This window comes from Camelus bactrianus, chromosome 26, assembly GCF_048773025.1.
Source record: "Camelus bactrianus isolate YW-2024 breed Bactrian camel chromosome 26, ASM4877302v1, whole genome shotgun sequence".
NCBI classification, from domain to species: Eukaryota; Metazoa; Chordata; class Mammalia; order Artiodactyla; family Camelidae; genus Camelus; species Camelus bactrianus.
The window spans coordinates 25066814-25094301 of record NC_133564.1 but is presented as its reverse complement, the minus strand read 5'-3'; the positions used below and the strand labels follow the sequence as shown (position 1 = coordinate 25094301).

General features: G+C 33.9%; 1 protein-coding gene across 1 annotated transcript; it reads left to right on the top strand.

The window, feature by feature from the left end:
• Window positions 1-27445, top strand: TEX15 (testis expressed 15, meiosis and synapsis associated). The gene is made up of 10 exons (XM_045515429.2): window positions 1-139; window positions 4121-4286; window positions 6305-6542; window positions 9263-9409; window positions 10287-10449; window positions 11343-18715; window positions 20452-20510; window positions 22599-23477; window positions 23783-23848; window positions 25491-27445. The coding sequence occupies exons 1-9, from the start codon at window positions 1-3 to the stop codon at window positions 23811-23813; spliced, it is 9195 nt and encodes a 3064-aa protein (XP_045371385.2). The 3' UTR covers window positions 23814-23848; window positions 25491-27445.
• Window positions 27446-27488: the final 43 nt, after the last annotated feature.

Here is a 27488-nt window from a genome sequence, read left to right as displayed (position 1 = left end):
ATGGAAATGAAAGAGACTGCTGAACACAAGACAGTATGGAAGATGAACTCAACCAGTGAACCTTTATTTACTACTAGTGTAGAAGTCAGTCCTTTGAAAAAATTCACCATTCCCAAGATCAGAAGGACAGCTGGGAAAGGTAGTGTTTCTATGGAAGATGAGATTATTTCATAACTGTTACTGCATTTCTCTGATTCTTAGTTTACGTTCATCTTCTGTTTTGGTTCTAAATAAAAAAGTCAGCCTTTAATTCCTTAAATACACACGTACTTTTAGTTCCACCCAAAATAAAACAGACGTGTCTCATATCACTCCCACTAAGTACACCTAAAAACATTGGACATCATCCATATAAAACAAACATAAGAAGACTTTGAAAAGGTGGAGAGAAGAAGCTAGACCAGTGAGTGGCCCTGGGAGTCAAGGAATGACAGCATTAAGGTCTCTGGATTTTCTTTTTGTTTCTCCCATGTCTCAGATTGGGTGCCCACAACACAGGAATGCCAACTTGTACAGACACAAAAAGCCCTAAGAGTCTGTTCTGCCTTGTCAAGGACTGGGAAAGGGGTGTCCTAGAAAGACAGAAAGCTATTTGACAATGAACACCCTACTCCTGCAAAACACCAGGGGGGAAAATGGGATAACCCCTACATCTTTGTCAGCAGAGGGTAAGTGGAGGGCCTAGACTTCCACCTGTGCCTCTCCCCTTCATGGAACGTCATAATAAGTTCCCCTCCCTGCTATCCCTGGCCACCATAGTGTCAGTGGATTTCCACTCCTGCCCTGTGGTGATGAGTCGCCCCTTCTTAGTGAGAGTAGAGTTAAGTGAAGACCAAGTGGGGAGCATAGACTTGTGTCACACACACCAGTAACAAAGGTATCTGTCACCCTCCTGCAGTGTCAGTGGAGGCTGAGTAAGGAGCATAGACTTCTAACCCTTTCCCATTGTAACAAGACAGCCTCCCCACCCAGGGTGTCAGTGAAGACCCTGTAGAGAGCCATGATTTCAACCCTGCCTAGTGTTAAAGAGTCAGTGTTCCTCCGCCCCTTTTCTTGCTGGCAGTTTCCCTTGCTGGCTTAGTCTTAGTAGAGGCTTATTAAAACACAAGGTCAAATATGATGAGTAACCCAAATGACCAAGGTATAAAAAAAATCATTCATAAGTTACCACCAACTAGGAAAATCTCAACTCAAGTGAGAAAAGGTAAATCAATGGATGCCAACACCATGATGAAATAGATGTTGGAATTATCTGACAAGGCTAGCCATTGTAATGGTGTTTCAATAAGCAATTATAAACACTCCTGAAACATAGAAAAATAGAAATTCTCAACAAAGAAATGGAAAATGTAATAAAGAGCTAAGTAAATAGAAGTTTTGGAACTGAAAAATACAATAATTGAAATTAAAACTAATTGGATGGTTTCCAGAGAAGAATTGAGAAGACTTTGGGAAAAAGTGGTGAATTTGAAGATATAACAATAGAAATTACCCAGCCTAAACAACAGAGAAAACATAACATTAACAGAGCCTCAGGGACCTGTGGAACAATAATCAAAGATCTAACATCCTTGTCCTCAGACTCTCAGGAGTAGAAGAGAGCATAGAGTTGAAAGAGTATTTGAAGGAATACTGGCTGAAAATTCCCCAAATTTGGCAAAAGGCATAAATATGTACAGTCAAAAGGTTGAATAAACCCTAAATAAGATAAACCCAAAGAAGTATATGGCAAGGCACATCATAGTCAAACTTCTGAAAACTAAGAACAGAAAAAATCTTGAAAGAAACTAAATGTTCTCTCTAGGGGAAAAATTTAATGATGGAAAATTTCTTGTTAGAAACCATGGAGCCCAGAGGAAGTGGCACTTTTTTTTCTAAGTGCAGAAAGAAAAGAACTGTCCCCAGAAAAAGTATGCTTTAGGAATAGATGTGAAATAGACATTCTCAGATGAAGTAAGACTAAGAATTTTTCATCAGTAGATCTTAATTTAGAATGTCTAAACAAAGTTTTCCAAATAGAAAATGACAAAATAAGCTCGGAATATTAGGAATGAAGGAAGAACAAAGGAAAGGGTAAAAACATAGGGAAGTATAATAGACAGATTTCCTCTTGAGTTCTGTAATTATGTTTGACAGTTGCAACAAAAATTATTCTTCAATGTGATTCTCACTGTTATATAGAGGATGTATTTAAGGTAATTATAAGGTGAGATGTTACCACTATGGGAACTGGGTGAATGGGATATAGGATCTCTCTATTATATATAACAACTGCATATGACTGTACATTTATCTCAAAATTAGAAGTTTTTTATAAAAAAACACTATAGATAAACCAAAATGGAATTTTTTAAATGCTCAGGTAACCCACAGGAAGGCAGGAAAAGTGAAATAGAGAATTGAACAACTGAGGGAAAAATAAACAGCTAAATGGCAAGCTGAAGCCCTAATATATCAATTATATTAAGCATAAGTCACCTCAACATACCAGTTAAAAGACAGAGGTTTACACAATGGATTAAAAAAAAAACATGACCTAACTCTTATACTGTCAATAAATTCACTTTAAATATAGTGATATAGGTTGGTTGAAGGTAAGCATATAGAGAAATGTAGGCCATGCACAAAATAAAGCGGAGTGGCTGTATTAAGAGCAAATACAGTAGACTTCAGAGGAAAGAAAATTACCAGAAACAAAGGAGGTGTATTACATAAATCTACCAGTAAGACATAGCAGTCCTAAACGTGTGTCCCCAAACAACAGAGCTTCAGAATACATGAAGCAAAATTGATAGCACTGAAAGGAAAAACGGACAAATCTGGAATGGTAGTTGGTGACTTCAACACACCTCTGTCAACAATTGATAGAACTACCTAGACACAAAATCTGCAAAGCTGTAGAAGAACTTACTGCTGTCAACCAAAGGGATCTTATTTAAAAGAATTGAAGTCATATAAAATGTGTTCTCCGACCATATGCAAACTAGACATTAATAATAGAAAGTAATAGTTAAATCTCTGAACACATGGAAGGTAAACAGTGCATTTGTAAATATTCATGAGATTTCAGAGGAAATTTAAAAATACATTGAAATGAATGAAAAGGAAAATGTAACGTCAAAATTTGAGGGAAACAGCTAAATCATTGCTGACGAATTTATCGCACTAAATACTTACATTAGAAAATAGGGTTTCAAATCAGTAATCTAAGCCTCTAGGTTAAGAAACTAGAAAAAGAACAATAAGTTAAGCCTAAAACAAGCCGAAGAAAGGAAAAATCAATGAAACTAAAAAAACTGCTTGAAAAAGATTCTTAAAAATTGATAAGCCTTTAGTAAGACTGTTTTTAATAAGACTTAAAAAAAATAAAAGGCACAACTTACAGCTATCAGGAATGAAATGGGGTATCACTACTGACACACAATACTGCATTGGAAGCATAACACATGTATATACATGACCTTTACAACTTAGGTGAAATGGACCAATTTGTTAAAAAGTACACATTACCAAAACTCACACAAGACTAAATAAATCATTTAAATAGCCTTATAACTACAGGCATACGTTTTTATTGCAGTTCACAGATAATGCGTTTTTTTTTTAATAACAAACTGAAGGTTTTGTGGCAACCCTGTGTTAAGCAAGTTTATTGGTGCCAGCTTTCCAACAGCATGTGCTCCCTTTGTGTCTCTGTGTCACATTTTGGTAATTCTCACAATATTTCAAGCTTTTTCTTTATTATATAGAAATAGAAGAAATATTTATTCAATAACAGTAGCTACCAGGTTTGTGTAACATTGCGTGTTATAGAGTCAATGTACATCTTAAGCTGAAAATGAGTCACCTGAGTTCTCGTACTGTGTAGTCTATCTGTCAACTTCTAAGAGCTCTCAATAGGTATATGGAGAAAAACAAGGTTCATATTTTCATTTATACCGAATATAAGAAGCCTTTATTACTGTTATAGAACCTTAAATATAACTATCTCCAGATGTTAATGAAAATTCAAATACTTGGTTATTTTCTGTCTTATACAGATATACAGTTGTCATTGTACAAATGTACAGTGATGTCATTTTAAACACAAATAACCAGTTGCCCTTTTCTTTATTTTTAGTTTACTTGTCACCTTGTTGCACCAATACCAGAGAGTATAGTTTCATACATGATACTCTTAACCAGTGCCGGCTTGATGTGAGCTGTGATCTTCAGTCTTCATGGCAATTTGGGGATACAAAGTTGGTTCACAATGAGGAGCTGGAAAAAAATTTTACTTCTAAGAGGTAAGTGTCTGTGACCTAAACGAGTTTGAGATTTTTGTTTGTGTATTTTTGCTATGCGGTCTTCTTCAGATTTGTTATTTCTACCGTTTGAGATTTGATAAGTATTACTAAGAAAATAAGTACAGAGATGTTTTATTCATTATTTTGTTGCCATCTCATAGCCTTTTGTAATAGTAAAAAGCTAAGTATGAGATTTGATTTGTAAGTTTTACACATTAATGTAGCCAGTTTTGGACACTCCCTTGTAATTTTTTTATCTTGGTGAACTTTTCAGAAGCATACATCAGCACATTTATTAAACAGGTCATCATAACAAGTATAATAATGGTGAAAAAGTTTGAAATATTGTGAGAATTACCCAGATTTGACACAAGGACACAAAGTAAACAAATGCTGTTGAAAAAATGGTGCTGATAGACTTGCTTGACACAAGGTTGCCACAAACCTTCAATTCATAAAAAATGTAGTATCTGTGAAGCTCAGTACAGTGAAGCACAATAAAATGAAGTCTGCCTTATACATCTTTAATTTGTCACAACACACCTTCACATAATGTGATTCACATGTGGTATGAGAACCTTACAACAAATATTTGATTTTCTCCCACCCTCCTTACCTTTGTGCTATTGTTAATAGGTGTTATTCCAGGCATTTCTCAGAAAGTTAACATTGTCCCAGATCCTATGAAAAACCAATTAAGAAATTAGGAAAACTGAAAAAAAAAGTATCATAATTCTTCTCTGAGAATTAAACCATAACCATCGACATAGAGATCTTAGTGGTTCACAGAGTCCAACAGCAAGCTGAAAGCAAGAGTAGAAAATGATGACCGTGGAGTTGAAAGTTAAGGCTGACATTTCTGGGAACTGAGAAAGAAGTGGGACCATCTCGTTAGTTAGGCTTGCTTTTCATTGTTGCCATGGTCCTGTCTACTGTTAAAGGTGAATTATTCTTGCAAACAAATATTATTACACTAATGTGCATAGAATACTTTATATAGATTCTGTGGTGCTCCAGGAAATAGCAAATATTGGTAGCATGTGGTTTTTAAGAACAGTTTCCTTCTGTGGTATACACTTTACTGTTGATACTCTGTACTTCTCCATTGCTGGCAATCTTTTGGAATCACACTGCTCTCTACTGATGGACCCTCTCTGTCATACCCCCTGGTGTGGCAGTTGCGGCTGCTGCTATTCCTGAGCAAGCTATGCAGAACTCCCTACCTAATCCACCAAGTTGGGGGTGGAGGGCATAGGTTTTATATATTTCAGTGGTTCTTGTTGTGGAATGTAGTCAAGATTTCAGGAGTATCTGTACTTTAGATTATAATCTTCTCTGAGGATGATTCATAATTTCCTTACTGCTAAGGTAGGAATCTGTAATCAAATCATAGCCTATTTCTCCCAATTGTTATCTAGTTCCCTGGAGAATGGAGAATGACCCTAATAATTGACCATATAGAAGTATATATGTGAATGTCTCTCTCTAGATAGATGTATATAAGAAATGCATGTCCTTCCCTCTATAACACAAATAAGAACTTGAACCTGGAACTTAATGGACACGAACTGGCATATCTATTTCCAACTCTGTCACTTTACTACTTGGCAAGTTTTAACCCTCTGAACCTCATATTCGTAATTTTTTAAATATGCGTAATAACTACAGTAATAATAAATAACAACAACAGCAGTAACTCAGTTCTTGGGGATTTGAGAACAGAGTAACAAAATGCACATAAAGGGTAAGTCTTAACAGTGCTGGGGACATTAGCATTCAGGAAATGTTAGTCCTTATTTCCGTTGGCCTATCTGGATTGTAGACCGTAATCTTAGACAAGTAGTTATTGAACTACTTGAATTCTTTTCTTAGATGATTTTCAGCCTAACGTGTTACCGTAGGATAGGGACACCTCTGAATGTTACCAGTAATTACCTTGTGTTCTAACTGTAGCAGTCTTCTCCTTGAAAATTCTGTTGATAGCCTCACTTAACTACACAGTGTTTGTTGTGCTTTAGGTCAGAGATGCGTGAGAGTGGAAGACATGGCAGAGAACTTGAAGAACATTTCTGCTTTTTAGCACTTCCTCAGAGTGATGTAGCTGAGATCTATCAGAATGGGATAAGTACCAAAGCATCTGCAATGAAGATACTAGGAAATCCTCTTCTTGGAATTTATACATTTAGACATGTTGATATTGCCTTGAATTATGCTCATAGTACAAGCATTACTGTGGAAAGTATTATAATTTTTAAGGTACGTAGCATAAAACACATTAAATACTATATTCAGGTGCTTTAAATTGACCTAAACACATTTTACTTTTATATGAATTATTAATGTTTTAAGTTGCATTGTCTAAAATAAATAATAATTGTATTTATTACTGTCATCATCATCATTATTTGAGATTTTCCCCTATTTTTTACATTAGCTGGGTGTGCAGCATAAAAATCTCCAAATAAGCAAAGACAGCCTTTAACATCTTGGTTTCCCAATGTAAATTTTTCTGTCCTAGTTGACCCTCTTATCTTTCTTTCTTTTGTCCAGACTGTATTTAATACAAGAGCATTTTAAGTGCCTTTCCCCCAAATTATTGGTTATAATAATTATTATAACCAAATTATTGGTTATAATAATTTCAGTAGTCTGAAATTACTCAGAATTGAAAAGAAAAGTTATAGTCAAATCATAAGCATCAGCAGACGGATTGGTTAATATATACTTTGGGTTAATTAAAGCTTTGCCAGAAGTACTAAAATTGCAGTAGATAGGCAGGATCCTCAGTTGTGTGATTTAAGATATGTATGTCCACATAAAACAAATGGTTATAATTTTATTTTAGGACCTCAGATATCAAATTCATAATACATATTTCATTTGTATTTTTATATGAAAAAATAATACATACTGATTTTAGAAAATTTGCAACATGCTTAGAAGCTCCAAAAAGCTCATTAATAGTGACAGTTAATTTTTTTATATATCTGTACTCAGACTTCTATTCATATATATGGAATATGCATGTTTAATTATCATTAAAATATATTCTTACTTTATATGTTATATAACTTCCATTTTTCATTGATTGTAAAATCAACATTTTCCATGCCATTAAATAAATATTTCTTCTGTAATATCCTTTTAAATGACTGCATAGTATTCCACTATACAACTCTACCATAAATTTGTGTAACAAATTGTTCAGTGTTGGAATATAAGTCATTGGGTCTTTTATTTTTGTACTTTTAAATACTACTTTGATTATCAATGTAGATACATTTTGCATACACCTGTGATTATGTGCTAAGAATTAATTGGTTAATTCCTAAGTGTCAGATTAGGAGTCAAAGGTATGTGTACACTTCTACAGCTTTTGATATGTAATGCCTAGTTGTCCTAAAAAAGGTTATGCTAATTGACATGCCTGTCCAGAGCATATGGAAAAGTCTATTATTTCACTAACTCTTCTTCTTCACTAACTCTGTATATTATACTTTAAAAAAAACTTTGCCTGTCTCTAATATGTGATAGTTTCTCATTGCTGGTTCAGTATTTTTTTATTTTCCTTAGTTATTGCTGAGTGTAACATTCTGCATATATTCATTGACAGTATTTAGTGAGTTACTGAGTTACCCGGTAATATACTTTGCTAGATTCTTGGTTTTTTTCCTTTTTTTAGTTGATTCATAAGCATTATCAATTCAGTCAAGAGCTAGGCTTTTCTCTGTGTAATGTTTTCTCGCTTAATGTTTTCTTTTTTTTAAATAAACTTTATTTTGGAATAAATTTAAATTTACAGAAAAATTATAAACATAGTACAGAAAGTTCCTGGATACAATTTACCCAGCTTCCCCTAACATTAACATTACACATAATTATGGCACCTCTGTTAAAACTAAGAAACTAACAATGTGTTATGTGAATTGTATTTCAATTAAAAAATAATTAAATAAAATGAAAAGAAAGTAACATTGGTATAGTACTATTTACTACAGATTATACTTTTGCCAGTTTTTCCACTAATGTTTTTTCTCATGCAGTATCCAAGTTATAGATTACCACATTACATTTAGTATTTTTTTAATTTTGAATGAATTGTTAGCATATTAAAAAATAAAAGTTAATAGAATTGCTGACTTAAAATTTGTACTTGTTTTCATATTAATTGCACTTTTTTCCACCTTATCTTTTAACACTTAAGTTCATGGTTTTTTAAAAATTTTATACTCATTTGTTTTTGTTGTACAAAAGTGTTGGAATATTGTACAGTGAAGACTGTTTCTGGTTCATTTTAGAAAAGAATTCTCACTTTGAGATTAGATACATCTTTGCTTATATTTTTTCTATAATGTTTGCATTGCTTAAATATTTAACTTGTTTGGTATTTTGGCTTATTGATTAAACCAAATTTTTTAAAAAAACAATTTTTGTCAGTTCCACACCATTTATTGAATAGTCTGTTTTTGCTTCATTTATTTCAAATGATGCTTTTAATATTATACTGAATTTTTATAGATTCTTGGACTTATCTGGACTTTTTATTTTATACAGTATTTTCCCCTTTCTGCCTTTTTTGTGGTAGTATCATTCTTTTAAAAAGTATTTATTATCTAGAAGTGTAAATCACCTGTCCCGTTCCATCACTCTCTATCTCTGGCCTAAATTTTTTTTTAAATTCTTTTCCAAAATTTTCTAGGCTGTCTGATTGTTTAGTCTTCCAGAGAATTTCATAAACTAAAACTCATTTCTACAAGTGGATTCTGTGAAATTTTTATTTGAATTATTATAGTCTTATTAGCATTTAATTTCAGGAGGAAATGACATAATTACAATAAGTCATTCCATTCATCTGGAACATGGATTATCTCTCAGAATTTCTTTCCTTGAGAAGTTAGCCTTACTTTTCTAGTATGAGAGTTTTAAATGTTTTGATGTATTTTTATGGACCTTCTTTTTACTTTCTTCCCCCCCAGGTTCTCTTTGGGAAAGTGAAGAAAATCCAGCCTTCAGTGGATAAAAACAAAGTTTCTTTGGATCCTTCTCCTAACTTTGATTGCCATATGTCGAGAAGTATACCTTCTCTGAAAGATACTATTGAACTACAAGCCTACAATTCAGCAGTATGTTAACTTTTTGGTTCATTTGACTTCTGGAAAGTCACGTGCTTCACATTGTATGATACAAGACTTAAAACAACTGCCCAAAATATTAAGGGGAACTCTCTCACTTCATTCAATATAATATGACCTAAATAAATAAATAGTAAAAGCTGTTTTAATATTTGTGATCTGGGAACATTAATAAAGAGGTTCTAAGTTTACATTTAACTTTGTTCAAAGTACAGTGGCTGCTTTTATTTAGACGTTCCATGAATTAATTCCTAACTTGCAAAACAAACAAGGCTGCTTTGAAATAATGTTATTGCTATTTTGCACTTTGCAAAAGGAGGAAAGGATTATGTGTTAGTCATTACATAATAGACTAATTATTAAACAGTAAATTTCTGTCATGTTACTGTAACACTTAGAAGACCTTTAATTTTCCTTAGAAGATTAAATTATATAATACATATTATATATAATCATATATATGATTAACTAAAGATAAATATTTTAGAATATATATGTGCTCCCGCATGTAAAATGTATTAAGCTATTGTTATTTTCCTAATTAACTTTTCCTCCAAATCAAAATATACTATTTTGTTTTCAGCATATGCAAAATATTGAAGTTATAATGGAAAAATAATTTTTTATTTAAAAACAGATTGTGTCTGCTTCTGCTGATATTGAAAGCCTATCAAGGAAAAAATATGTTGAAGGGAAAAAATTTCATCTTCAAGAAAACTAAGTTGAAGGGAGTGGAGAGAGGGGGATGTATGGAAACTGAAGAATGAATAACAGCATGTGGTTATATAGATTTTTTAAAATATGAGCTTATTTAAGTCTGCAGAAATTTATCAGCATAAAAATACTCTTTTTCTTCTTTATCTTTTAGGTATACTTCTATGAATACAATATTCTTTCAAAGCCAGTAGAAAAACCTAGGCAGTGCCTTCCATATGCAGTAGTAACAGTAAAATTTATTGGTCAGAAAGTAGATAATGGACACATTATGACATCTTTGAGATTCCTCTCAACAGGATTTCCTAAGAGGGCTGGTAAGATACATGTATTTTTCTACTTCAGTAGCATTTGTGCTAATCTTACAACTTCTGAATATTATTTGCCAATACATTAATGAATCACTAAGCAAAATAACGTGCTTACTTGTTTTTGAGTTTCTATATCTAGAATTACACTGCAGCCATTTTTGTGACTTCTTTTGCTCAGTTTTATGTTTGTGTGATTCTTCCATGTTGATATATGTAACTGTAGTTTCTTCATTTTCATTTATATATATGCATATATACACTCAAAACACACTATTCAATTTTGTGACTATACACTATTCCTATGGGGAAATTTGCACATTTTATAGTTTTCCTCATATTCCAAACATTCATATAAGTGTCTCAGCACATATATGCAAGCATTTTTCTATAGAGTATAAATTGACATCAGGAATGTGGCTTAATCTAAAGACAGTGTCAAATAGTTTTCAAAAGTGGTTGTATCAGGTTATGTAATTAGACAGTTCTATCTAATAATATGTAGATTCTGTTATTAAATATTAAATAATATGTAGATTCTGTTATTAAATATCTAAATTAGATATAAGAAATACCTAGTCTGTGAGCAACATGTTTTTACTCATATTTAAATGTTCTATTTCTTAGTATTTGTCAGAATTCAATTTTTCTGGCAGATACTTTTTTTTAGTAAAGGGGCTGTAGGACAGAGCTTCATGCTACATTATTTATACTTTATTAGTTGATTAGTCATCCTCTTCTCTCCTTGCTTTCTCTGCTGGGAACATACTTTAATCATCATTAGGTTATTTGATGAACTTTCAGTTAAAACCACTCATGACATAGTTTACTTACATTAATAGAGTTGCCTGTAGAAACAGTTTTTCTTCTTGTTTTTCCTTATTTTCTTCTTATTTCCACAGAAAGAACATGCTCTCTGAATAACTGTACAGTGGCCAAAAGAATTGGGAAAGGAAAAGATGCTACTGTCATCTTTGAGCATTTCAGGAAACCTGTAGATCCATTTGTTCAGGAAAACTGTTCGTGCAATGCACTAAATTCAGAGATAAATCCTTCCAACTCAAATATTTCTAATTCCTATGGAAATGTGCAAAATGAAAACATTTCTGTACTTGAAACATACAGTGGACAGATGGAGCACAACTTAGGAGAACATAGAGACACTTCTCAAGTACATGCATATGATTCGGGTTTTTCATTTATTCCCGGTGATACCAGAGAAAGTGTTAATAATGGGGACCTCTTAAATTTGACACATCTTAAAGATGTTTTAAGTGATCTTGCTGCTGCTTTTCCCCTTCATAACAATATTGGCTCAAGCACAGTTATTACATCAAAACTCATCAAAGACCCAAGGCTGATGAAGAGAGAAGAAAGCATGGGAAAACATAATGCTATTACAGATTTAAATGAGATTTTACCACTTGAGAAGAGTTTAGATTTTGCTAACTCAGAAATAAACCTATCATCTATCCCAACTAATTCTGCCTCTTCATTTGAAGTCATGCCTGGTGATCAAACTATTCTTACTAATTACATGGACTCCCCTGGCTTCAAAATTTCTTTTGATAATTCACAAGCCCAGGCTCACAACATGGGCTCTGAGACCTATGATTATACAACTCCCAATAAAATGACCATTGCAGGACAACATAAGATCCAGGATAATTTTTCCTTCCCAGCATATGTGTCAAATGTAGTTTCAGAAGTTGAAACTGCAAAACACAGTGAGGAAAAAGCACAGAGATCCCAACAGAGAAGCAACATCCCACTTCCAATTGAACAAAATTATGAGCCACTTGAGTCTTACGAATCAGTGAATAGTTGTTCAGAAGGGTACAATAGTCACATCTCTCCAGAATCACAGTCTTCTAATTTTAAAACTGTACATCAGACTAGTCAACAAATGTCTACAGTTTTTTCACTGCAAAGCAAAGAAAGCATACATGAGTACATTCAAAATACTGGAAAGATGAGAAACTTCACTGGGACAGAAGACAATTCCAAACATGGAGAAAAGCAAAATTTATGGAAAGAAAATGATAATTCTTTTACTAATAAAAGAAAAATCAGTCCAGTAGATAATTACATTTCTTGGCACCAAGACTACAAAGAGGATGAGAGTCTTGATTATTTGGGGGAAAATTGTGATCAAATGTTAATTACTGAAGGGTTAGAAATACCAAAATCTTCCACATCTGCCACAGAGGATAAGTATGAACTAGATCGTCTAACACTGGAAATACAAAATAATCTTACTACAAGAGTGGAGAGCCGTCCACGGAAGTATCGTCAATACTCTTTCGAGTACGATGATAACATTCATACAAGTTTTGCCATTTCTCAGAAACTAATGGAACTGAAACTAGAAAAAACAAATCAAAACTGTGTCAGCATTATGACTGATGCTTTCCAGGAAGCAAAAGACATTCCCCAGGCCAATAAACTGCCACCTGTTATTTCATCTCATGACATTAAAATAGCTCATAATAATGCAAATTGCCACATGGCTAGAGAACATATGTATGTTCAAAGGAGAAATGAAAATGATCTAGTGTCATTAGAGAACATTCAAAGAGACTACAAAGAAACTCCTCAAATTGATGATAAAGGTCAAGATCATACTCAGTTCTGTAATGCACAGTTGAACAGTGATGTGCACCTGAATATTGATTTCAGAGAACGAAGAGATAATGAGAAAGAAAACCAGAATGAGGCTGAAGTGGAAGACATTGCTTCGTCTAAAGAAAACAACATAGGGGATATATATGGAGAAGAGAAGCAGCGTTTTCATCCGAACAAAAGTTTCATCAGTATAGATGAAAGGAGGGAGAATAAAAATTATGGTAGCATAGAGATTCTGAGTTCTGAAGACTTTTCTACTGCATTGAATTTGACATGGGGAAAAAAATATGTATCAACAGAATCTGCATTATTAGGAAGTGAAGATACTGTTACTGCCATAAAAGAAAAAGATATTCAAAGTACTGGCAGGACTGTAGAGCATTTGGTTTCCACAACATTTCCCAAAACTGCAGCTTCTTCAGAGCAGGTAGCCTCAGATGCCACCGTACAGATAGCTGATGCTACCATGCCTACAAGAAGCACAAATCATGAAGATCTCCAGAGATACCAGTTTAAAGAAACTTGTTCCTCTGAGAGTCCAGATTTGGGTTTGTTAGTAAAACATAGGGTTTCTGACTGTGAAACAGATACGGATAACGATGCATTACACAATTCATTTCATCATTCAGTAAGTGACCACTCAGTTCTTCAAAGTTGCAAAGTGGATAATGAGATTGAAGTAGGATCAAAGCAGAGTAATGATGCTTTTCTATTTCAACAGGATACTTGTAGCCGTGGAAATGTACTCTATGAAGAATCTGGGGCCTCATACGAGGCTCTGAAGTCTCGTATCGATTGGGAAGGTCTGTTAGGAAGCAATAATGGGAAGATGGGAGTTTTGAAAAGTATCACAAGGGAGAATGATGATCAGCATTGTTCTGAGGAAAGTAGTTGTTTTTATTCCTCTACAGAAAAAAAAAAAGCAGAGCTCTTCAACCCAGTTTTACTTCCAGATCTACAAGTTAGGATTACTAATATATTTATGCAAGAATTCAGTCCCACTGTTGAATCCCTTGCATTGAAAGATAATTTCTGCAAAGATATAACTGAAGCTACAAAATCAGAAATAAATGAGAAGCAGGGGAAAGTTCCGGAATTTGAAATTCATTCCCAGTGTCCTGGTGAAAATTCAGATCATCCATGTGAAGGTGAATTTGGTAATATAAGGCAAGAATCAGGACTAGTGAGTAAATCTGAAATCCCTCCTTCTTTTGACTTGAGTCATCATACACACATGAGTCACATATATGAAAAACAGAACAGCAGGCCTTTGCTTACTGAACTTTCTAATGCCACAGCAGTAAACAATGAAAGCAGATGTTCCTTTACAAAGTCAAAAACCAGTTTTAATGATACTAGAATTAAAAAGGACACAGAATCAGGAATTAGCAAAAGAAAGCCACATATACCTTTTAGGGACCAGAATTTACCAGATAAAGACTTCAGACATCATGAGATTTATGGGAAGAAGAGGAGGCTAACCAGTCAGGACTCATCTGAATGTTTTTCTTCTCTATCCCAAGGACGAATTAAAACCTTTTCACAGTCAGAAAAGCACATTAGGAGTGTCCTGGATATTCTAAATAGTGAAGCATCTTTATGCAAAAGCAAACGTCTTTCCAGAAGACTTGACAGAGCTGTTCTTCACTTAAAAAAAGCTCATAGAAGAGTTCACACGTCTTTGCAGCTTATAGCTAAAATGGGAGAAAAAAGAAAGGGCCCTTTACCAAAAGCATATGCAATAATATGCAATAATTTCTGGGAAAGTTGTGACCTTCAAGGTTATAGTTCTGTGTCTGAAAGAAGATATTACTCCACAAAGCATTTTTTGTCAAAAAGAAAATATGACAAGCCTGGTGAGAAAAGACCTTTGGGATTTGAAGATGATAAATCCTTAACTCATGTATCAAAGCACAAGTCTTATAAAACAAGTAAAGAAAGAATCACAAAGTGCCTTTCTAAGAAAAATGTGTCCAGAAGTCACACAACTATTCACGTGAGAGAATTTTGTGATCAAGAGTACCCTGAATCACAGTTAGCCCTGTGTGCCACATCCCAGAGTACAAGTCAGCCAGCTTATGGCAATAGCAGGATGAGAAATCCTAGATCTTCAGAACTTCAGCCCTTTTCTGGAAAAACTGGGTGTCTCTCTTCCCCAGACTGCCCAGATGAAACACTAACTGAAAAAGGAAATCAAATTGATACAGAGTTTTTGTCTAGCCTTAGTAAATGTGAAAAGCTTGAGAACCGTTCAGCACATAGTAATATTAAGGATACAGCAAAAGGAAAGAATTCTGAGGCTAATGAAGTTATAAATAAAAGGAATTTGTTATCTTTAAGCTGCGTGAAAGAAGACAATGTAAGTTTTAGCATGCACAAAAATTATGGTGTAACTTGTATAGCTCACACAGAGGTGAAAACTGACATAGTTATTTCAGTCTTACAGTCAAATGTGAAGCATTTGTTTAACATTGATATCTACAAACCAGATAACTTTATTTTATCTGGTTATAAAAGAAAACTGGAAGTAAATTTTCCTACAGAAAAATGGACAGCTCCTAATGAGAGCCCCAAACCAGGCGTTATTACAGGAAACTTCCTTGTGGACCCATTAAATCTAACTCTGGTAACAAGCAAAAAGTGTAACAGTACTCCTCAGTTGTTATCAACCACTCTAATGGCAGATAGTGAGGGAGACTCTTCGAAACCTTACCTGGATAAACGGAGCATTTTTGCTGTAGATTCTTCAGCAGCGTCTAGCAGCGCACCACACTGTCAACAAGGGTGTGGGGGAGAGGAGCTTCTGGAGACAGAACAATGCTCTTCAAGTAATTGCTTCCATATAGATGGGAATGGAACAAATAGTATTGAGAATTCTGGATTGGATCTCACATCAATAACTGAAGAAGTTAAAAGTTTTGAGGGAAATATAATGAAAAAACTATTTTCCAATGATAGTTCTCCGCTCCTAAAAGGTAATATAAAGGGTTCTTCCTCAAAAGAACGGATCACAGAAAAAGACATTCAGGACAGAAAAATGTGGAAAGAGAAACAAGCAGAAAAAGCAAAAGATTCAGTTCACAAAAACGTGACTGAAGGATCAACTATTAAGACTGAGAGCAAAAACCAAAAGAATAGTGTACTGGAAGAATCCTCCTACGTCAGTGAGAAAACAATTAAAAATAACTTGATTGATTCTCATTTATGCATTAAAAATACTACAGAGGCAGTATCTTTGAGTAACAGAGCTTCTAATCAGCTTAGACAGAGAGAGGAAGGAATTAAAGTTAGTCGTGACACTCAGTCTGACTCTGTATTGCATTCAGAAATAGCCTGTAATTCCTTACCAGGCCTTATAGGAATGAACCATAGGCCTCTTGTACATGCCCACTCTGGCACTTCCGAAGTCTCTGCTCCTCAGAAGAAGCCTGCATCACACATGAATGAATTAAAAGAAGAACATTACTCAGCTAATCATTCGGCTCTTATAGCTCAGCTAGCTCAGAGTTTGAGGAGGGCTGACGAAGCATCATCTTTGCAGATTCTACAGGAAGAAACTAAAGTTTGTCAAAATATTCTACCTTTATTTGTTGAAGCTTTTGAAAGAAAACAAGAATGTTCATTTGAACAAGTCTTGATTTCAAGAGACCTTTTGGTAGAACAAAACCTGTGGAGTAATTGCAGCCGCAAATTAAAACCATGTGCTGTTGACTCCTTGGTAGAACTCCAGATGGTGATGGAAACGATTCAATTCATTGAAAACAAAAAAAGGCTCTTAGGAGGTGAACCAACATTCCGAAGCTTGCTTTGGTATGATGAGACATTGTACAGTGAGCTGCTTGGCAGACCACATGGATTTCAGCAACAGTCCAATTTCTATCCTGCTTTTCAAGGAAGATTAAAATATAATGCATTCTGTGAGTTGCAAAACTATCGTGATCAATTAATTGAACTGTTAGAAGAAACCAAAAAGGGAAAAAATTCATACTATGCATACTTAAAATACAAACGACAGGTTAATGAGTGTGAAGCAGTAATGAAGCATTGTTCTGATTGCTTTGACTTTTCTCTTTCTGTTCCATTTACCTGTGGTATTAACATTGGAGATAGTTTAGGAGACTTAGAAACCTTAAGACGAACCACTTTAAAGCTGATCAGTATGAGTGGGGACTCTCAAATTGATTCCTATCCAGGAAAACAAGACCATTTCTGGATTATCATAGAAATGATCTCCTCAAAAGTTAATTTTATCAAGAGCAATGAGGCAGTAAGTATTAAAGTATCTCTTTATGGTCTGGAACATATCTTTTTTGATGCTGCAAAAAGTCTTGTTTGGAAAGAGAAGAGAGAGTCTTTCTCCAGAAAATACTCAGGAAAGAACAAAGAAATACTACTCAGAATGAATCAACATGCTTTTTCTAGGTTGCAGAAGATTTTTGATACGTTATCTAAAGATTTAAGCAGTGAACAGATTTCCAGTATTAAACTTCAGGAAAACACCATAATTGCTGCCGGAAAGTCAAATGATCTAATAAACAAAGCAGCAATTAGCATAGAAAACTCTAGGTTTAACAGTAGTTTGCTTTCACACCCAGATATCTGTTGTATTAGTGAAATATTAGATCAAGCTGAATTTGCAGACTTTAAAAAATTACAGCAACTCACTTTCAGATGTACCCGCCACTTAGAAATTTTAACAAAATACTTCCAGATACTGCAAGAAGATAACATAGATAATATTTTTATCACGGAAGAAAACGTTTTGGACGTGGCAAAAAAACACAGACATGAGGCTGTAATTTTGAAACCTGCAGCCATTGAAACCTATATTGAAATTGTCATGCTCTCAGAAACAGTTCATTTTCTTAAAAACTCAATGGCAAAGAAACTAGACAAACAGAGGTTTCGAGGTATGCTTTGGTTTGATTTGTCACTCCTTCCTGAACTGGTTCACTGCCAAGAAAAAATGGCTTCTTTCTCATTTCTTAAAGATAATTCAACTGGTTGCCTTTGGAAGGTGATAGAGACTGCTATTTCTGAACTTAAGAAAGATCTGGATATTATCTACAGCTGTAGTGAAGCTGTTAATTGCTCATATGCGTTTCATTTGTTCTCAAGAGAACTTGAAGAACTTTCAGAAATAAAAAAGCTTCTTGAGAAGTCTAAGTATTCCGTTTCCACATACGTTGACTTTGTGCCATGTATAGCATCCATAAACTACGGAAGCACTATGACGGAGTTAGAATACAACTACAAACAGTTTTCCACCCTGCTTGAGACTATAATGGCTGCCCCTCGGAAGGATATAGGGAAAATGGCCCATATTATGAAAGTCATGAAAACTATTGAATGTATGAAGATAATATGTGCTAAAAATGCTAAATTAACCATTTCCTTTATCCTATGCCAAATGCTATGTAACAGAAAGAAGACTTTCCAACTGAAGAGAAAAGAAAACATGAATATTCATGTAAAACTTAGGAAGTGTATCAACAAGTCCAATGCCTGTGTGAAGGTGCCCTCAGTTTTAGAATGCACAAGGAAAAACGTTTCGAATTCCTCTAAAAAGCGACCTATCACTGTAGACAAATGGGAGGACTCTCAGGAACAAGAGAAAAATACTACTGTCCCCAGTTTTAAAAAACAAAAGGTAACAAATGTTTTAAAACAAAACCTAAGTAAGTATTCTTTTTGAGAACAAGTCTACCCTTTAAGCAAGCTAGTACATGGTTTGCAGAATTGTAGAAATTGGCAATGCTTTAAATAGTGCCTTGTAAAAAGAATTTACGAACTGAACTATTGGATTAAACAATTCATATTATATATAAAATGATATGAATGATTGTATATATGAGAGATACCTTGCAGATGACTGCTTTTAAACTTACAAATTACTTCTTTTATTTCGAAAACATTTCTTAGAAGGATATGAATTTTAATAATGTCTTAAGGGCAAGTCCAGTATTATGAATGTGAGTTAAGCAAGTGACCGTGTATTTATTGAGTAGCTTCTGTATAACAAGGCTACACTTAATGTTGTGAATATTAAAAATTGTCAGTGGAGTCTGTGTTCTTGACCATTATCAGCCACACAGAGAAATAGTAGAGCTTAAATGAATAATTATGAAGGAGTTAGAAGTCCTACAGAAGTACATTTTATTTAACAAATTTTATACATTTATTAAATAGTTGGCAGTGTTCTAAGGCTTGTACAAATATCAAATTTTTATTCTTCACAAAACGCTTATGGTGTATGCACTGTTACTACCTTATTAAAAAGTATGGAGACTGAGGCAGAGAAAGGTTAAATAACTTTCCCACAGTCACAGAGTTAGTGAAGGGAGAGCCCAGAGGAAAGCCAGGCAGTCTAGCTCCAGAGACGTACTCACGACTGCCCATACTGTCCCCTCAGAGGCTTCTCTTACAGCTTTTTAAGAATGTCTCAGTTCAGGAGTGAAGAAAGAGAAACCTATGTGCAAAATGAAAAGTAGGATTCTTTCTCAGCTTCCTCTTAATTGTATTCGTTAGTTAAGATAGTTCTGGAGACTAGGAAACTAATCATTTATTGCCCTGTGTTTGTAGGAAAGTGCTTAATAAACAACCACTTTATAAGTATACTTCCTAAACACTAAATAGGTGTATTGAGAAGAAAAACAAATTTTTTTAAATGGAGGTTTATATATTGATTTCATATAGAAGAACACAAATCAAAGCTTTGCCTTAAAGGAAAAACATTATCAGGTGAAGTTAAAAATGAAGAGGATATCCAAGCTGTGGAAATAATATGAGCAAAGACACAATGCATACTTACATTATTTGAGAAATGAGTTTAAAATTAAGCTGGAACAAAAAAGTTAACTTAGTAGACAGAAGTAAGCTAAGCATGGAAGTTTCAGATAATAGACTGTCTTAAACACAGGCCTGAGGAGTTTGGACTTCGTTCTGTACGTGTTGAAGGGAAGTGTCCATTGAAGTACAGTTGGAAGGAGTAAGTCATCTCAGGCTTAGGAATAGATGCTATTTTATAGAATAAGAAAGGGAAATCCCTATTTGACAGGCATTAACTTAAAATGGGGCTGAGTGACTCATTCACTCAAAAGAGTACAAAAGAGGGAGCAGCCTTAAATAGACTTGTAAGATGTGGGCAAAAATAATACTGCAAATTGCTTTTTAAGAAAGTTTCTCCAAACATTTATGAAATATAGGAAGTCCAGCAGAGCCACTGAGTTTTGAAGAAGGGATCATTAATGAATATAGTTTGAGACAGTGCATTTTGAATTATGACAGAAGAAGCTGTTGCGAATGTCTGATAATAAAATAATAAATATTTATATTATACTTTAAACCATCAATAATGTAGATTTTCTTTGTATTTTTTAAACATAGGTTAACATGAAAGATGTTACAGAAATCAACAGAGAAAAGGCAACATCCACGCATCCAAGGTAGGAGTTGCCATCAGCCCTATCTGAAGAAAAACTAAACAAAATTGAGCACAAATTAAGGAACAAGACTAAAACGTTTATTCATGTACCTCTATTGGATTATACATGTAATTAGAGGACAAGAGTAAGCTAAGGAAGGTGAATAAGGTTGTTTCAGATTATGCAGTGTCTTAGGTAAAGCCTAAGGGGTTTGAACTTCATTCTGTAAGTACTGAAAGGTGATGTCCTGTGCATTGTGTTTCTGCAGTGATCTAATGGATTAGGAGACTGAGTACTGTTAGAAGTAGTAAGTCAGCCAGCGCTTAGGAAAGAGTGATGTTTTACAGAATAAGGAAGTAAAATTCATATTTGACAGATATTATTTAAAGAATTGATGGGGCTTAGTGACTGGTTTACTAAAAAGGGCATAGAATAGGGCAAGTGATTAGATTGAGTTTCTTGAACTTGTGGATTTTACAGACCAGTCACATTTCAAGATTGGCTACAAAGGTATAAATTGCCAAGTTATACTGCTCAGTGGGAACTTAGTCAAACACACATAAATACACTACTGTTTGATGAAAGAATGTTTTAACACTGTAATATAGGAAGGACATGATTTCAAAATAAAAAGCCAGTTCTTTAAACTGAATTACTTTTATTAAAAACACACTACATTATTTATATTTTTTTCATTTTGACATGAAGTGGCACCAGTGGACTTGTTGACCATCTCTTGTTTCATTCAGCTCTGTGAGATTTTTAATTTATGGCAGGCTTCATTTTGTACCATCTTTTTTTCCATTCTGTGAAGGAGAATGAGTAATACGACTTTTGTTTAAAACATAAGCATTCTCATTTCTGCCTTATTTGGTTTTGCTTCTCAAATACATTTTATTTACTGCATTCCTAGAATCTTTTTCCTGGTACAAATGACTGTCTAAATTATAATTGTGTAGTGGCATAAAGATGAATAGGCTGTTAGAAGCATAACATAAATGAATTGTATAATCATCACAGTTTTGTAACTAAGTACAGGTAGTATTTGCTACTCAAGGGATCAAACTGCCTCGCTTAGCAGAAAAATGAATTCTAATATAAGGTCAGCCTAGGGTGCCATCTTCATGGAAGAATGTACTCTGAGAGAGTGCATAAAAGGACAGACCAGAGAGGCACCTGTCCACCTATAAGGTTGAGGCACCACTGGTACATTGTTGGGAATGCAATAAAGTCAAGTTTGTACTTTCTGGAAACTCTGTCATAGTCTTATAGGGGTTGGATGATGATGTAGGTTGTCACTTCATTGCCCTTTAAGGAGCCTGGTTTAAGTAACATAAGGGGCTTTTAGTTTCTTGAGTGGAATATACAGATTCTCGGCCAAAGATTAATTTCTCTTATCTGTGGAAGAGTAGTTACTTATTTTTTCTTCTCAACATGTCCTTTTCCACATAATTCAAAGAATTTGATGAGACACCAAAAAATACAATTACCTTAGGGACCTGTATTAACTGGCTCAGACATTTCATGATGAATGCTTGCTTCAGCCTGATTGAGGCTGTCTAAATAGAGGTAGAAATGCCAAAGATATTAAATTGGCAAGAAATTTTGGAAGTCTGCTTTTTCTATTCTTGACCTTGAACAGACAAAATATCTCAAAATTTCATGATAACAGAAGATGATCTTTTTTTGGGGGGGAGGTCACAGCTGGTGACTTCACCAGCTATGTATGACCATTTACAAGTAAAGAAGATTGTTAATAGGTTGAAGGTATATGAATTGGAAACTAGCACTGCAAAAAAAATTGAAATCAGGAAATGTCCAAAGCATAAAATAATTTATTACAATATTGGCAAGCACTCTATATTTTCAAATGTACTGGAAATGTATTTGAAATGTGGAATATATCACCTTCAGCAGGAGAAGTATCTAAATTCAAACCAAGGGAATAAAACTGGGGAAACGTGTTCCGTGTATAGTGCCAATACAGAGAGGAAAATGTAAATCTTAAGAACTCTTCTCCTGAATAAAAATTTCAAATACGTATTTATATTGAAGTTTTGTGACTCTGTATATTTAAAGTTGTTTGTATGTATGTGTTACACTTAACAGGAATACAAGATCTTGTCCCAAAACTGAGAATGAAACAGGACCAAATTCATCTGACAATTTGAAAAGAAACCATGTCTCTCCAAAAAAAGTTGAAATTCTGCGATCACTACCTGGCTCAGTTTTACCTTTAAAGAACCTAAAAGACACTTGCACGTTGAAGTCAGAGGGCAAAATAGATTTAACTAATACTTCATCTGCTACTTCAAAAGATTTCACTGGACAACAGGGAAGCTTAAATAGCATGAAGAAAAGAGGTGTAAATCTTAGGGCTGCTGAAACAAGTGATAAGAATTGTTCTCCTTTAGCAGTTTCTGACCAAAAAGATATAGGTGGCACATTTGCAAAAGGCAATGAGATACCTTCACAGAAGATTTTTAAGAATTTCCCAGATCAGGCAGAGAAGTCTTGTCCCCCAGACATAAACCCAGGAACTGATGCTTCTCTTCTGCCTAATGCATCAGTGTCCTCAAAGCCTATTTTCTGTTTTGTGAGGGATATCCATGACAATTTAGAAATGAATGACACGGATTTTGAACTTCAAGATAATGAAATACTAAATTCATCCATTAAAAGTTCTACATGTTCCAGTTCTCCAGAACCCATACTTATCCAGGACAAAATTCCTGTTCTGCAAATAAATAAAACACAACCTGCAAAGCCTGAGTCAAAAGAAAAATATGTGAAGGATACATTGAATCCCAATACTGTACCTGATGAAACACCTAAGAACGTAACTCTTAATGCGAATCAAACAGTAGAACAACAGAAAAATGAAAATTCAAAGGTCTCTACTCAGAATGCTGCCACATATTGGCATGAAATTCCACAATCTGCATGTACCCTAACATATAATTCTTCTGCACACTCGTTTGGAGCTTCGTATCCTTACTATGCTTGGTCTGTTTATCAGTACAGCAGCAGTGATGGCAGTTCCATCACCCAGACATACCAGGGGATAACATCCTATGAAGGGCAGCCACGTCCTTTTGGGATGTTGTCTGCAGCTGCAAGCACTGTTCACAGTACATATTCTGATCTTTTGTACTCTCAATATTTTGGTTACTTTGCTGGGGAACCACAAACAAATTACTTCATGCCAATGAATGGGTATTTTCAATCTCAAATGCCTGTTTCTTACAATTTTCAGCAGCCAGTATTTTCACAGTATGTTTCCTATCAACCAGTACCACCAGCTGCATACCCTTACTCTCCTGATTCAGGCTTGCTTCCAGAGGTTCCTTGGACTTATGGTGAGTTTCACAAGTTTTAATACTTGCTTCGTTGAGTTTTCACTTTTGTCTTTGTACATTTATGTACGTAGAATGTACAGTAAGTGATGTATAGCATATTTATCTGTGCACATTTTTAGGATCATTTAAATATCAGGCAGAGTTGAATTATGTTGTCAGTGGAAATCTAGTTGCTAAAGATTGAAAAAAAAGATGATAATCACTAATATGTTCTTCAGTAAAATCCAAGTTCAGGGAATAATAAAGTAAATTATAATTAATCCATACCATGAAATATGATGCAACCATTAAAGGGTTTACAAAAATTTTTAATGACAGTTTTTAAAACTATATCATATAAATTTACCCATGTAAATAAAAAAATGCACAGAAATACTGAAATGAAATACATTTTAACTTGTCTCACTGTGAGTGATAAAATTGGGGGTATATGGAGAGCATTGTTCTTTATTTTCTAGATTTCCTATTATAAACATACATTTTTTGGTAAATGGAGAAAAAATAGAGTAAAAAAAAACAAGGTGGAAGAAGAAACTTCAATCAGATAAAACCACCTTTCTCTTGGTATTCTAATACGGTATCTTGGCATAGGTGAATGGAGTTAATTGAAATATGTTGATAGAACAACTTGGTAGTTTGCCACTAGAACTTGAAATTTTTTTCTCTTAAACACAATTCTTTTTGTAAAATATCATGATTAGAATATAGATTTTGTTAAATTAAAATGAAGTGTATATTCACTGAGTTAAAGCAAAATTAAAAAACAATAATTCTGTAAAAACTAGTTATTCATTAACACCCAAATATTCTGCCAGCAAAGGTAAAATGTACTGTAAAGTTAATCATCTCATAATATCTTAAGCAGAGAATTTCTTTTAAATTAAAAAGTTGTTTCTCAATCCTGGATTCTCTTACAAACTGAGTAGAAAAAAATTAATTGAATTAATTTATTCATGTATCTGAATTGGACAAGAAGCAGCCTGTTAACATAGTTCTGTTTCTTATTAAGAAACCTCATCCCAGCAGCACCTTTCCATTGGAGTTGCCACTGGTGCCCTATAAATTATAGGATAAAATTCAAATACTTTAACTTGGAATGCAGAGCTTTTCACAGCCCTGCCCATACAGCCTCATCTCCCACCACTTCACCTCTGTATTCAAGCCACATCAGAATTCTCTCTGTTCTCCCATGTGACAGTTCCTCTTGTGCTTCCTTTGTGTGCATTTCTCACATATAAGTTAGATGGTGATGTAATTATCCGTGGATCTTTTCCTTCCCTCCCTGCCCCAGCAAATGAGTTTAAAAAGGGCTGGAAATTTTTCACCTAAAACAGAACCTGAAGAAAAACTAAAGAAGGAGAGAAAGAAGTAGGAATGGGGATGGGGAGTGGTATATGACTGTGCTTTTTCCTTTTTGATTAATTTGATTAATATATTGTTGTTGCTGCTATAATGATGAACATATGGAGAGCCTTAAATACTGTAACTTTTTTGGGATCCCATGGCTAGTAAAGGGCAGATGTGCAGTTTGACCTCTGATCTGTTTGGCTCTAACTGAGCTCGGTTCTTTCCACTATCCTATTACGTACTGTTTGCCTGCATCATTAACTTATCTCAAATCTTTATGCTTTTTTTCTTCCAGCGTCATGGCAACAAGAACCCTTTCAGCCAGGACATTGAAAATAGCCTTCTGTCTACTGAAATAAAGGAGATTTAACAAGTTTTTCCAAGTATTTCTTACTTACATGTTTTTTTAAATTTTAACATTTTTAAATATGTGTAAATGTGGTAGGAGATATATACCTTTTAAGCCCTTTATAAAATATTTAAATGCAACAGTGTATCACATAATGCAATAGGAAATCAATTTCTGACATCTGAAATACCAGAATAATTTCCATGCAGTTATTTTAGTGAACTCTGTACCAGGCTATTTTCAGCACCCACCTAGCCATCAGAAATATTAACAACATTGTGAAGGTTATTTTTTGAAATGTTGCTATCACAGCTATTACAGTTATATAAGGATTTTCTTTGGGATTATTCTAATGGAGTAAGGAGAGTAAATATAGCATTTAATATGATTAAAGGAAAGAGACAGTAGTAAAATCTTTAAAACAACATTTTTGTTTTTGATATATTAATACAATGTTTATAATAGTGTTTTGTCATTTGACTTAAAGTAGGATTTTTTTTTTACTTGGATTGGTCATTAGACCAGTAACTTTATAATTCTTGACACTTTATGTACTTTAAAATTTAGTGTCTAATGTGACAAAATCCTTTCATTTTAATATTTTCTAATTTTTACTTGGAAAGTATATTTTAACTCGGTTTGTATATTTTCAGTGTTTGTTTGTCCTTGAGTAGAGATTTAAAAAAAGTTTTATGTTTGAAGCAATTTTAGTTCATTATATTGAAATTAAAGCACATTTAACAACTTTTTCCAGCAAGAGCCCTTTTCACATGATTATTTCCTTTGTATTTGTATTTTACAGTTTAAGTAGTTCTTTTAATGATTTTGTAGTTAATATTAGGGAATAATGTCTTTAGTTTATGCCATTAGCTTAGTGGTATTTCAGTAATTTAAATAATGCAGCATAAACAGAAGTTTTTTAATGCTGTGAGCATAGATTTTATTATCCCTTTCAGCATTCCACAAAACTAAAAAATGTCTTACTAACAATCATCATAAAACAACAGAGCTGTAGTGTGTTAACCGTGGTCTTCAGCAGCCTTTCTGCCCAACAACCATTCCTGGTTTCTGTAAGATCCACGTCAGAAAGATCCCGTACAACTGGATAGACTTTCTCAAGCACTTGTAACAAGAGATTGTATTGGCTACATCTAAACAGCTAGCCAGCAAATCTTCAGTGTTTTCATAACCTTTTTATGTTAGCAAACTATTTATGTTATTATCTAGTACAGGTATCCAAAGAGAATGTGATTCAGCCAAGTTTATTGTAGAGTAACTAATTTTTTTCAATTTAGAAAAAAACTAAGATCCCCCAGGATTAGCCTCTTTAGTCACATTAACCAAATAGGATGGAATTCAGAGTACTTCAGGGTTCTAACAAACATCTTAAAGGGGGAAAGTCAAGTAAAGAACTGCAGCTGAGAGAAATAGGAATTAGAAAAATACTATAGAGTTAAAGCAGTATCAAAATAATGTGTATTTTTTTGTCCAGACAGTTGTTTTATTTGGTAATATTCTATAAAATTCAGAACTCCTGAACAGATATTAAGGCAGTAATAGTAACTGTTATTCAAAGAATGACTTTGCTTCAGCTATTTGTTTTATGTGTGGTATGGAGAGATGTTACAAATTTATTAAAAATGTTTCTATGAGGTAAACCAAAAGTTAAATGTTCTAATTAAGGATGCTTCCATTAAACAACTTTCAGATTCTGTTGATATTGTCTGAGTGATATTTTTATTTCAAGAGTTTTAATTTCTTGAAAAAAGATAATGAAAAAAATGAATATTTAGTTACATTTTAAAATCTGATAGAACAAATTAAAATTTGACCAAATATTATAAACAAAAAACCCTGATTGTTTGTAAATATTGTTTGAAGAACTATCTGAATAAACTGAATTCCTTCTAGTACTCCTTATTTCAGAGGATTTTTTTTCCTTTT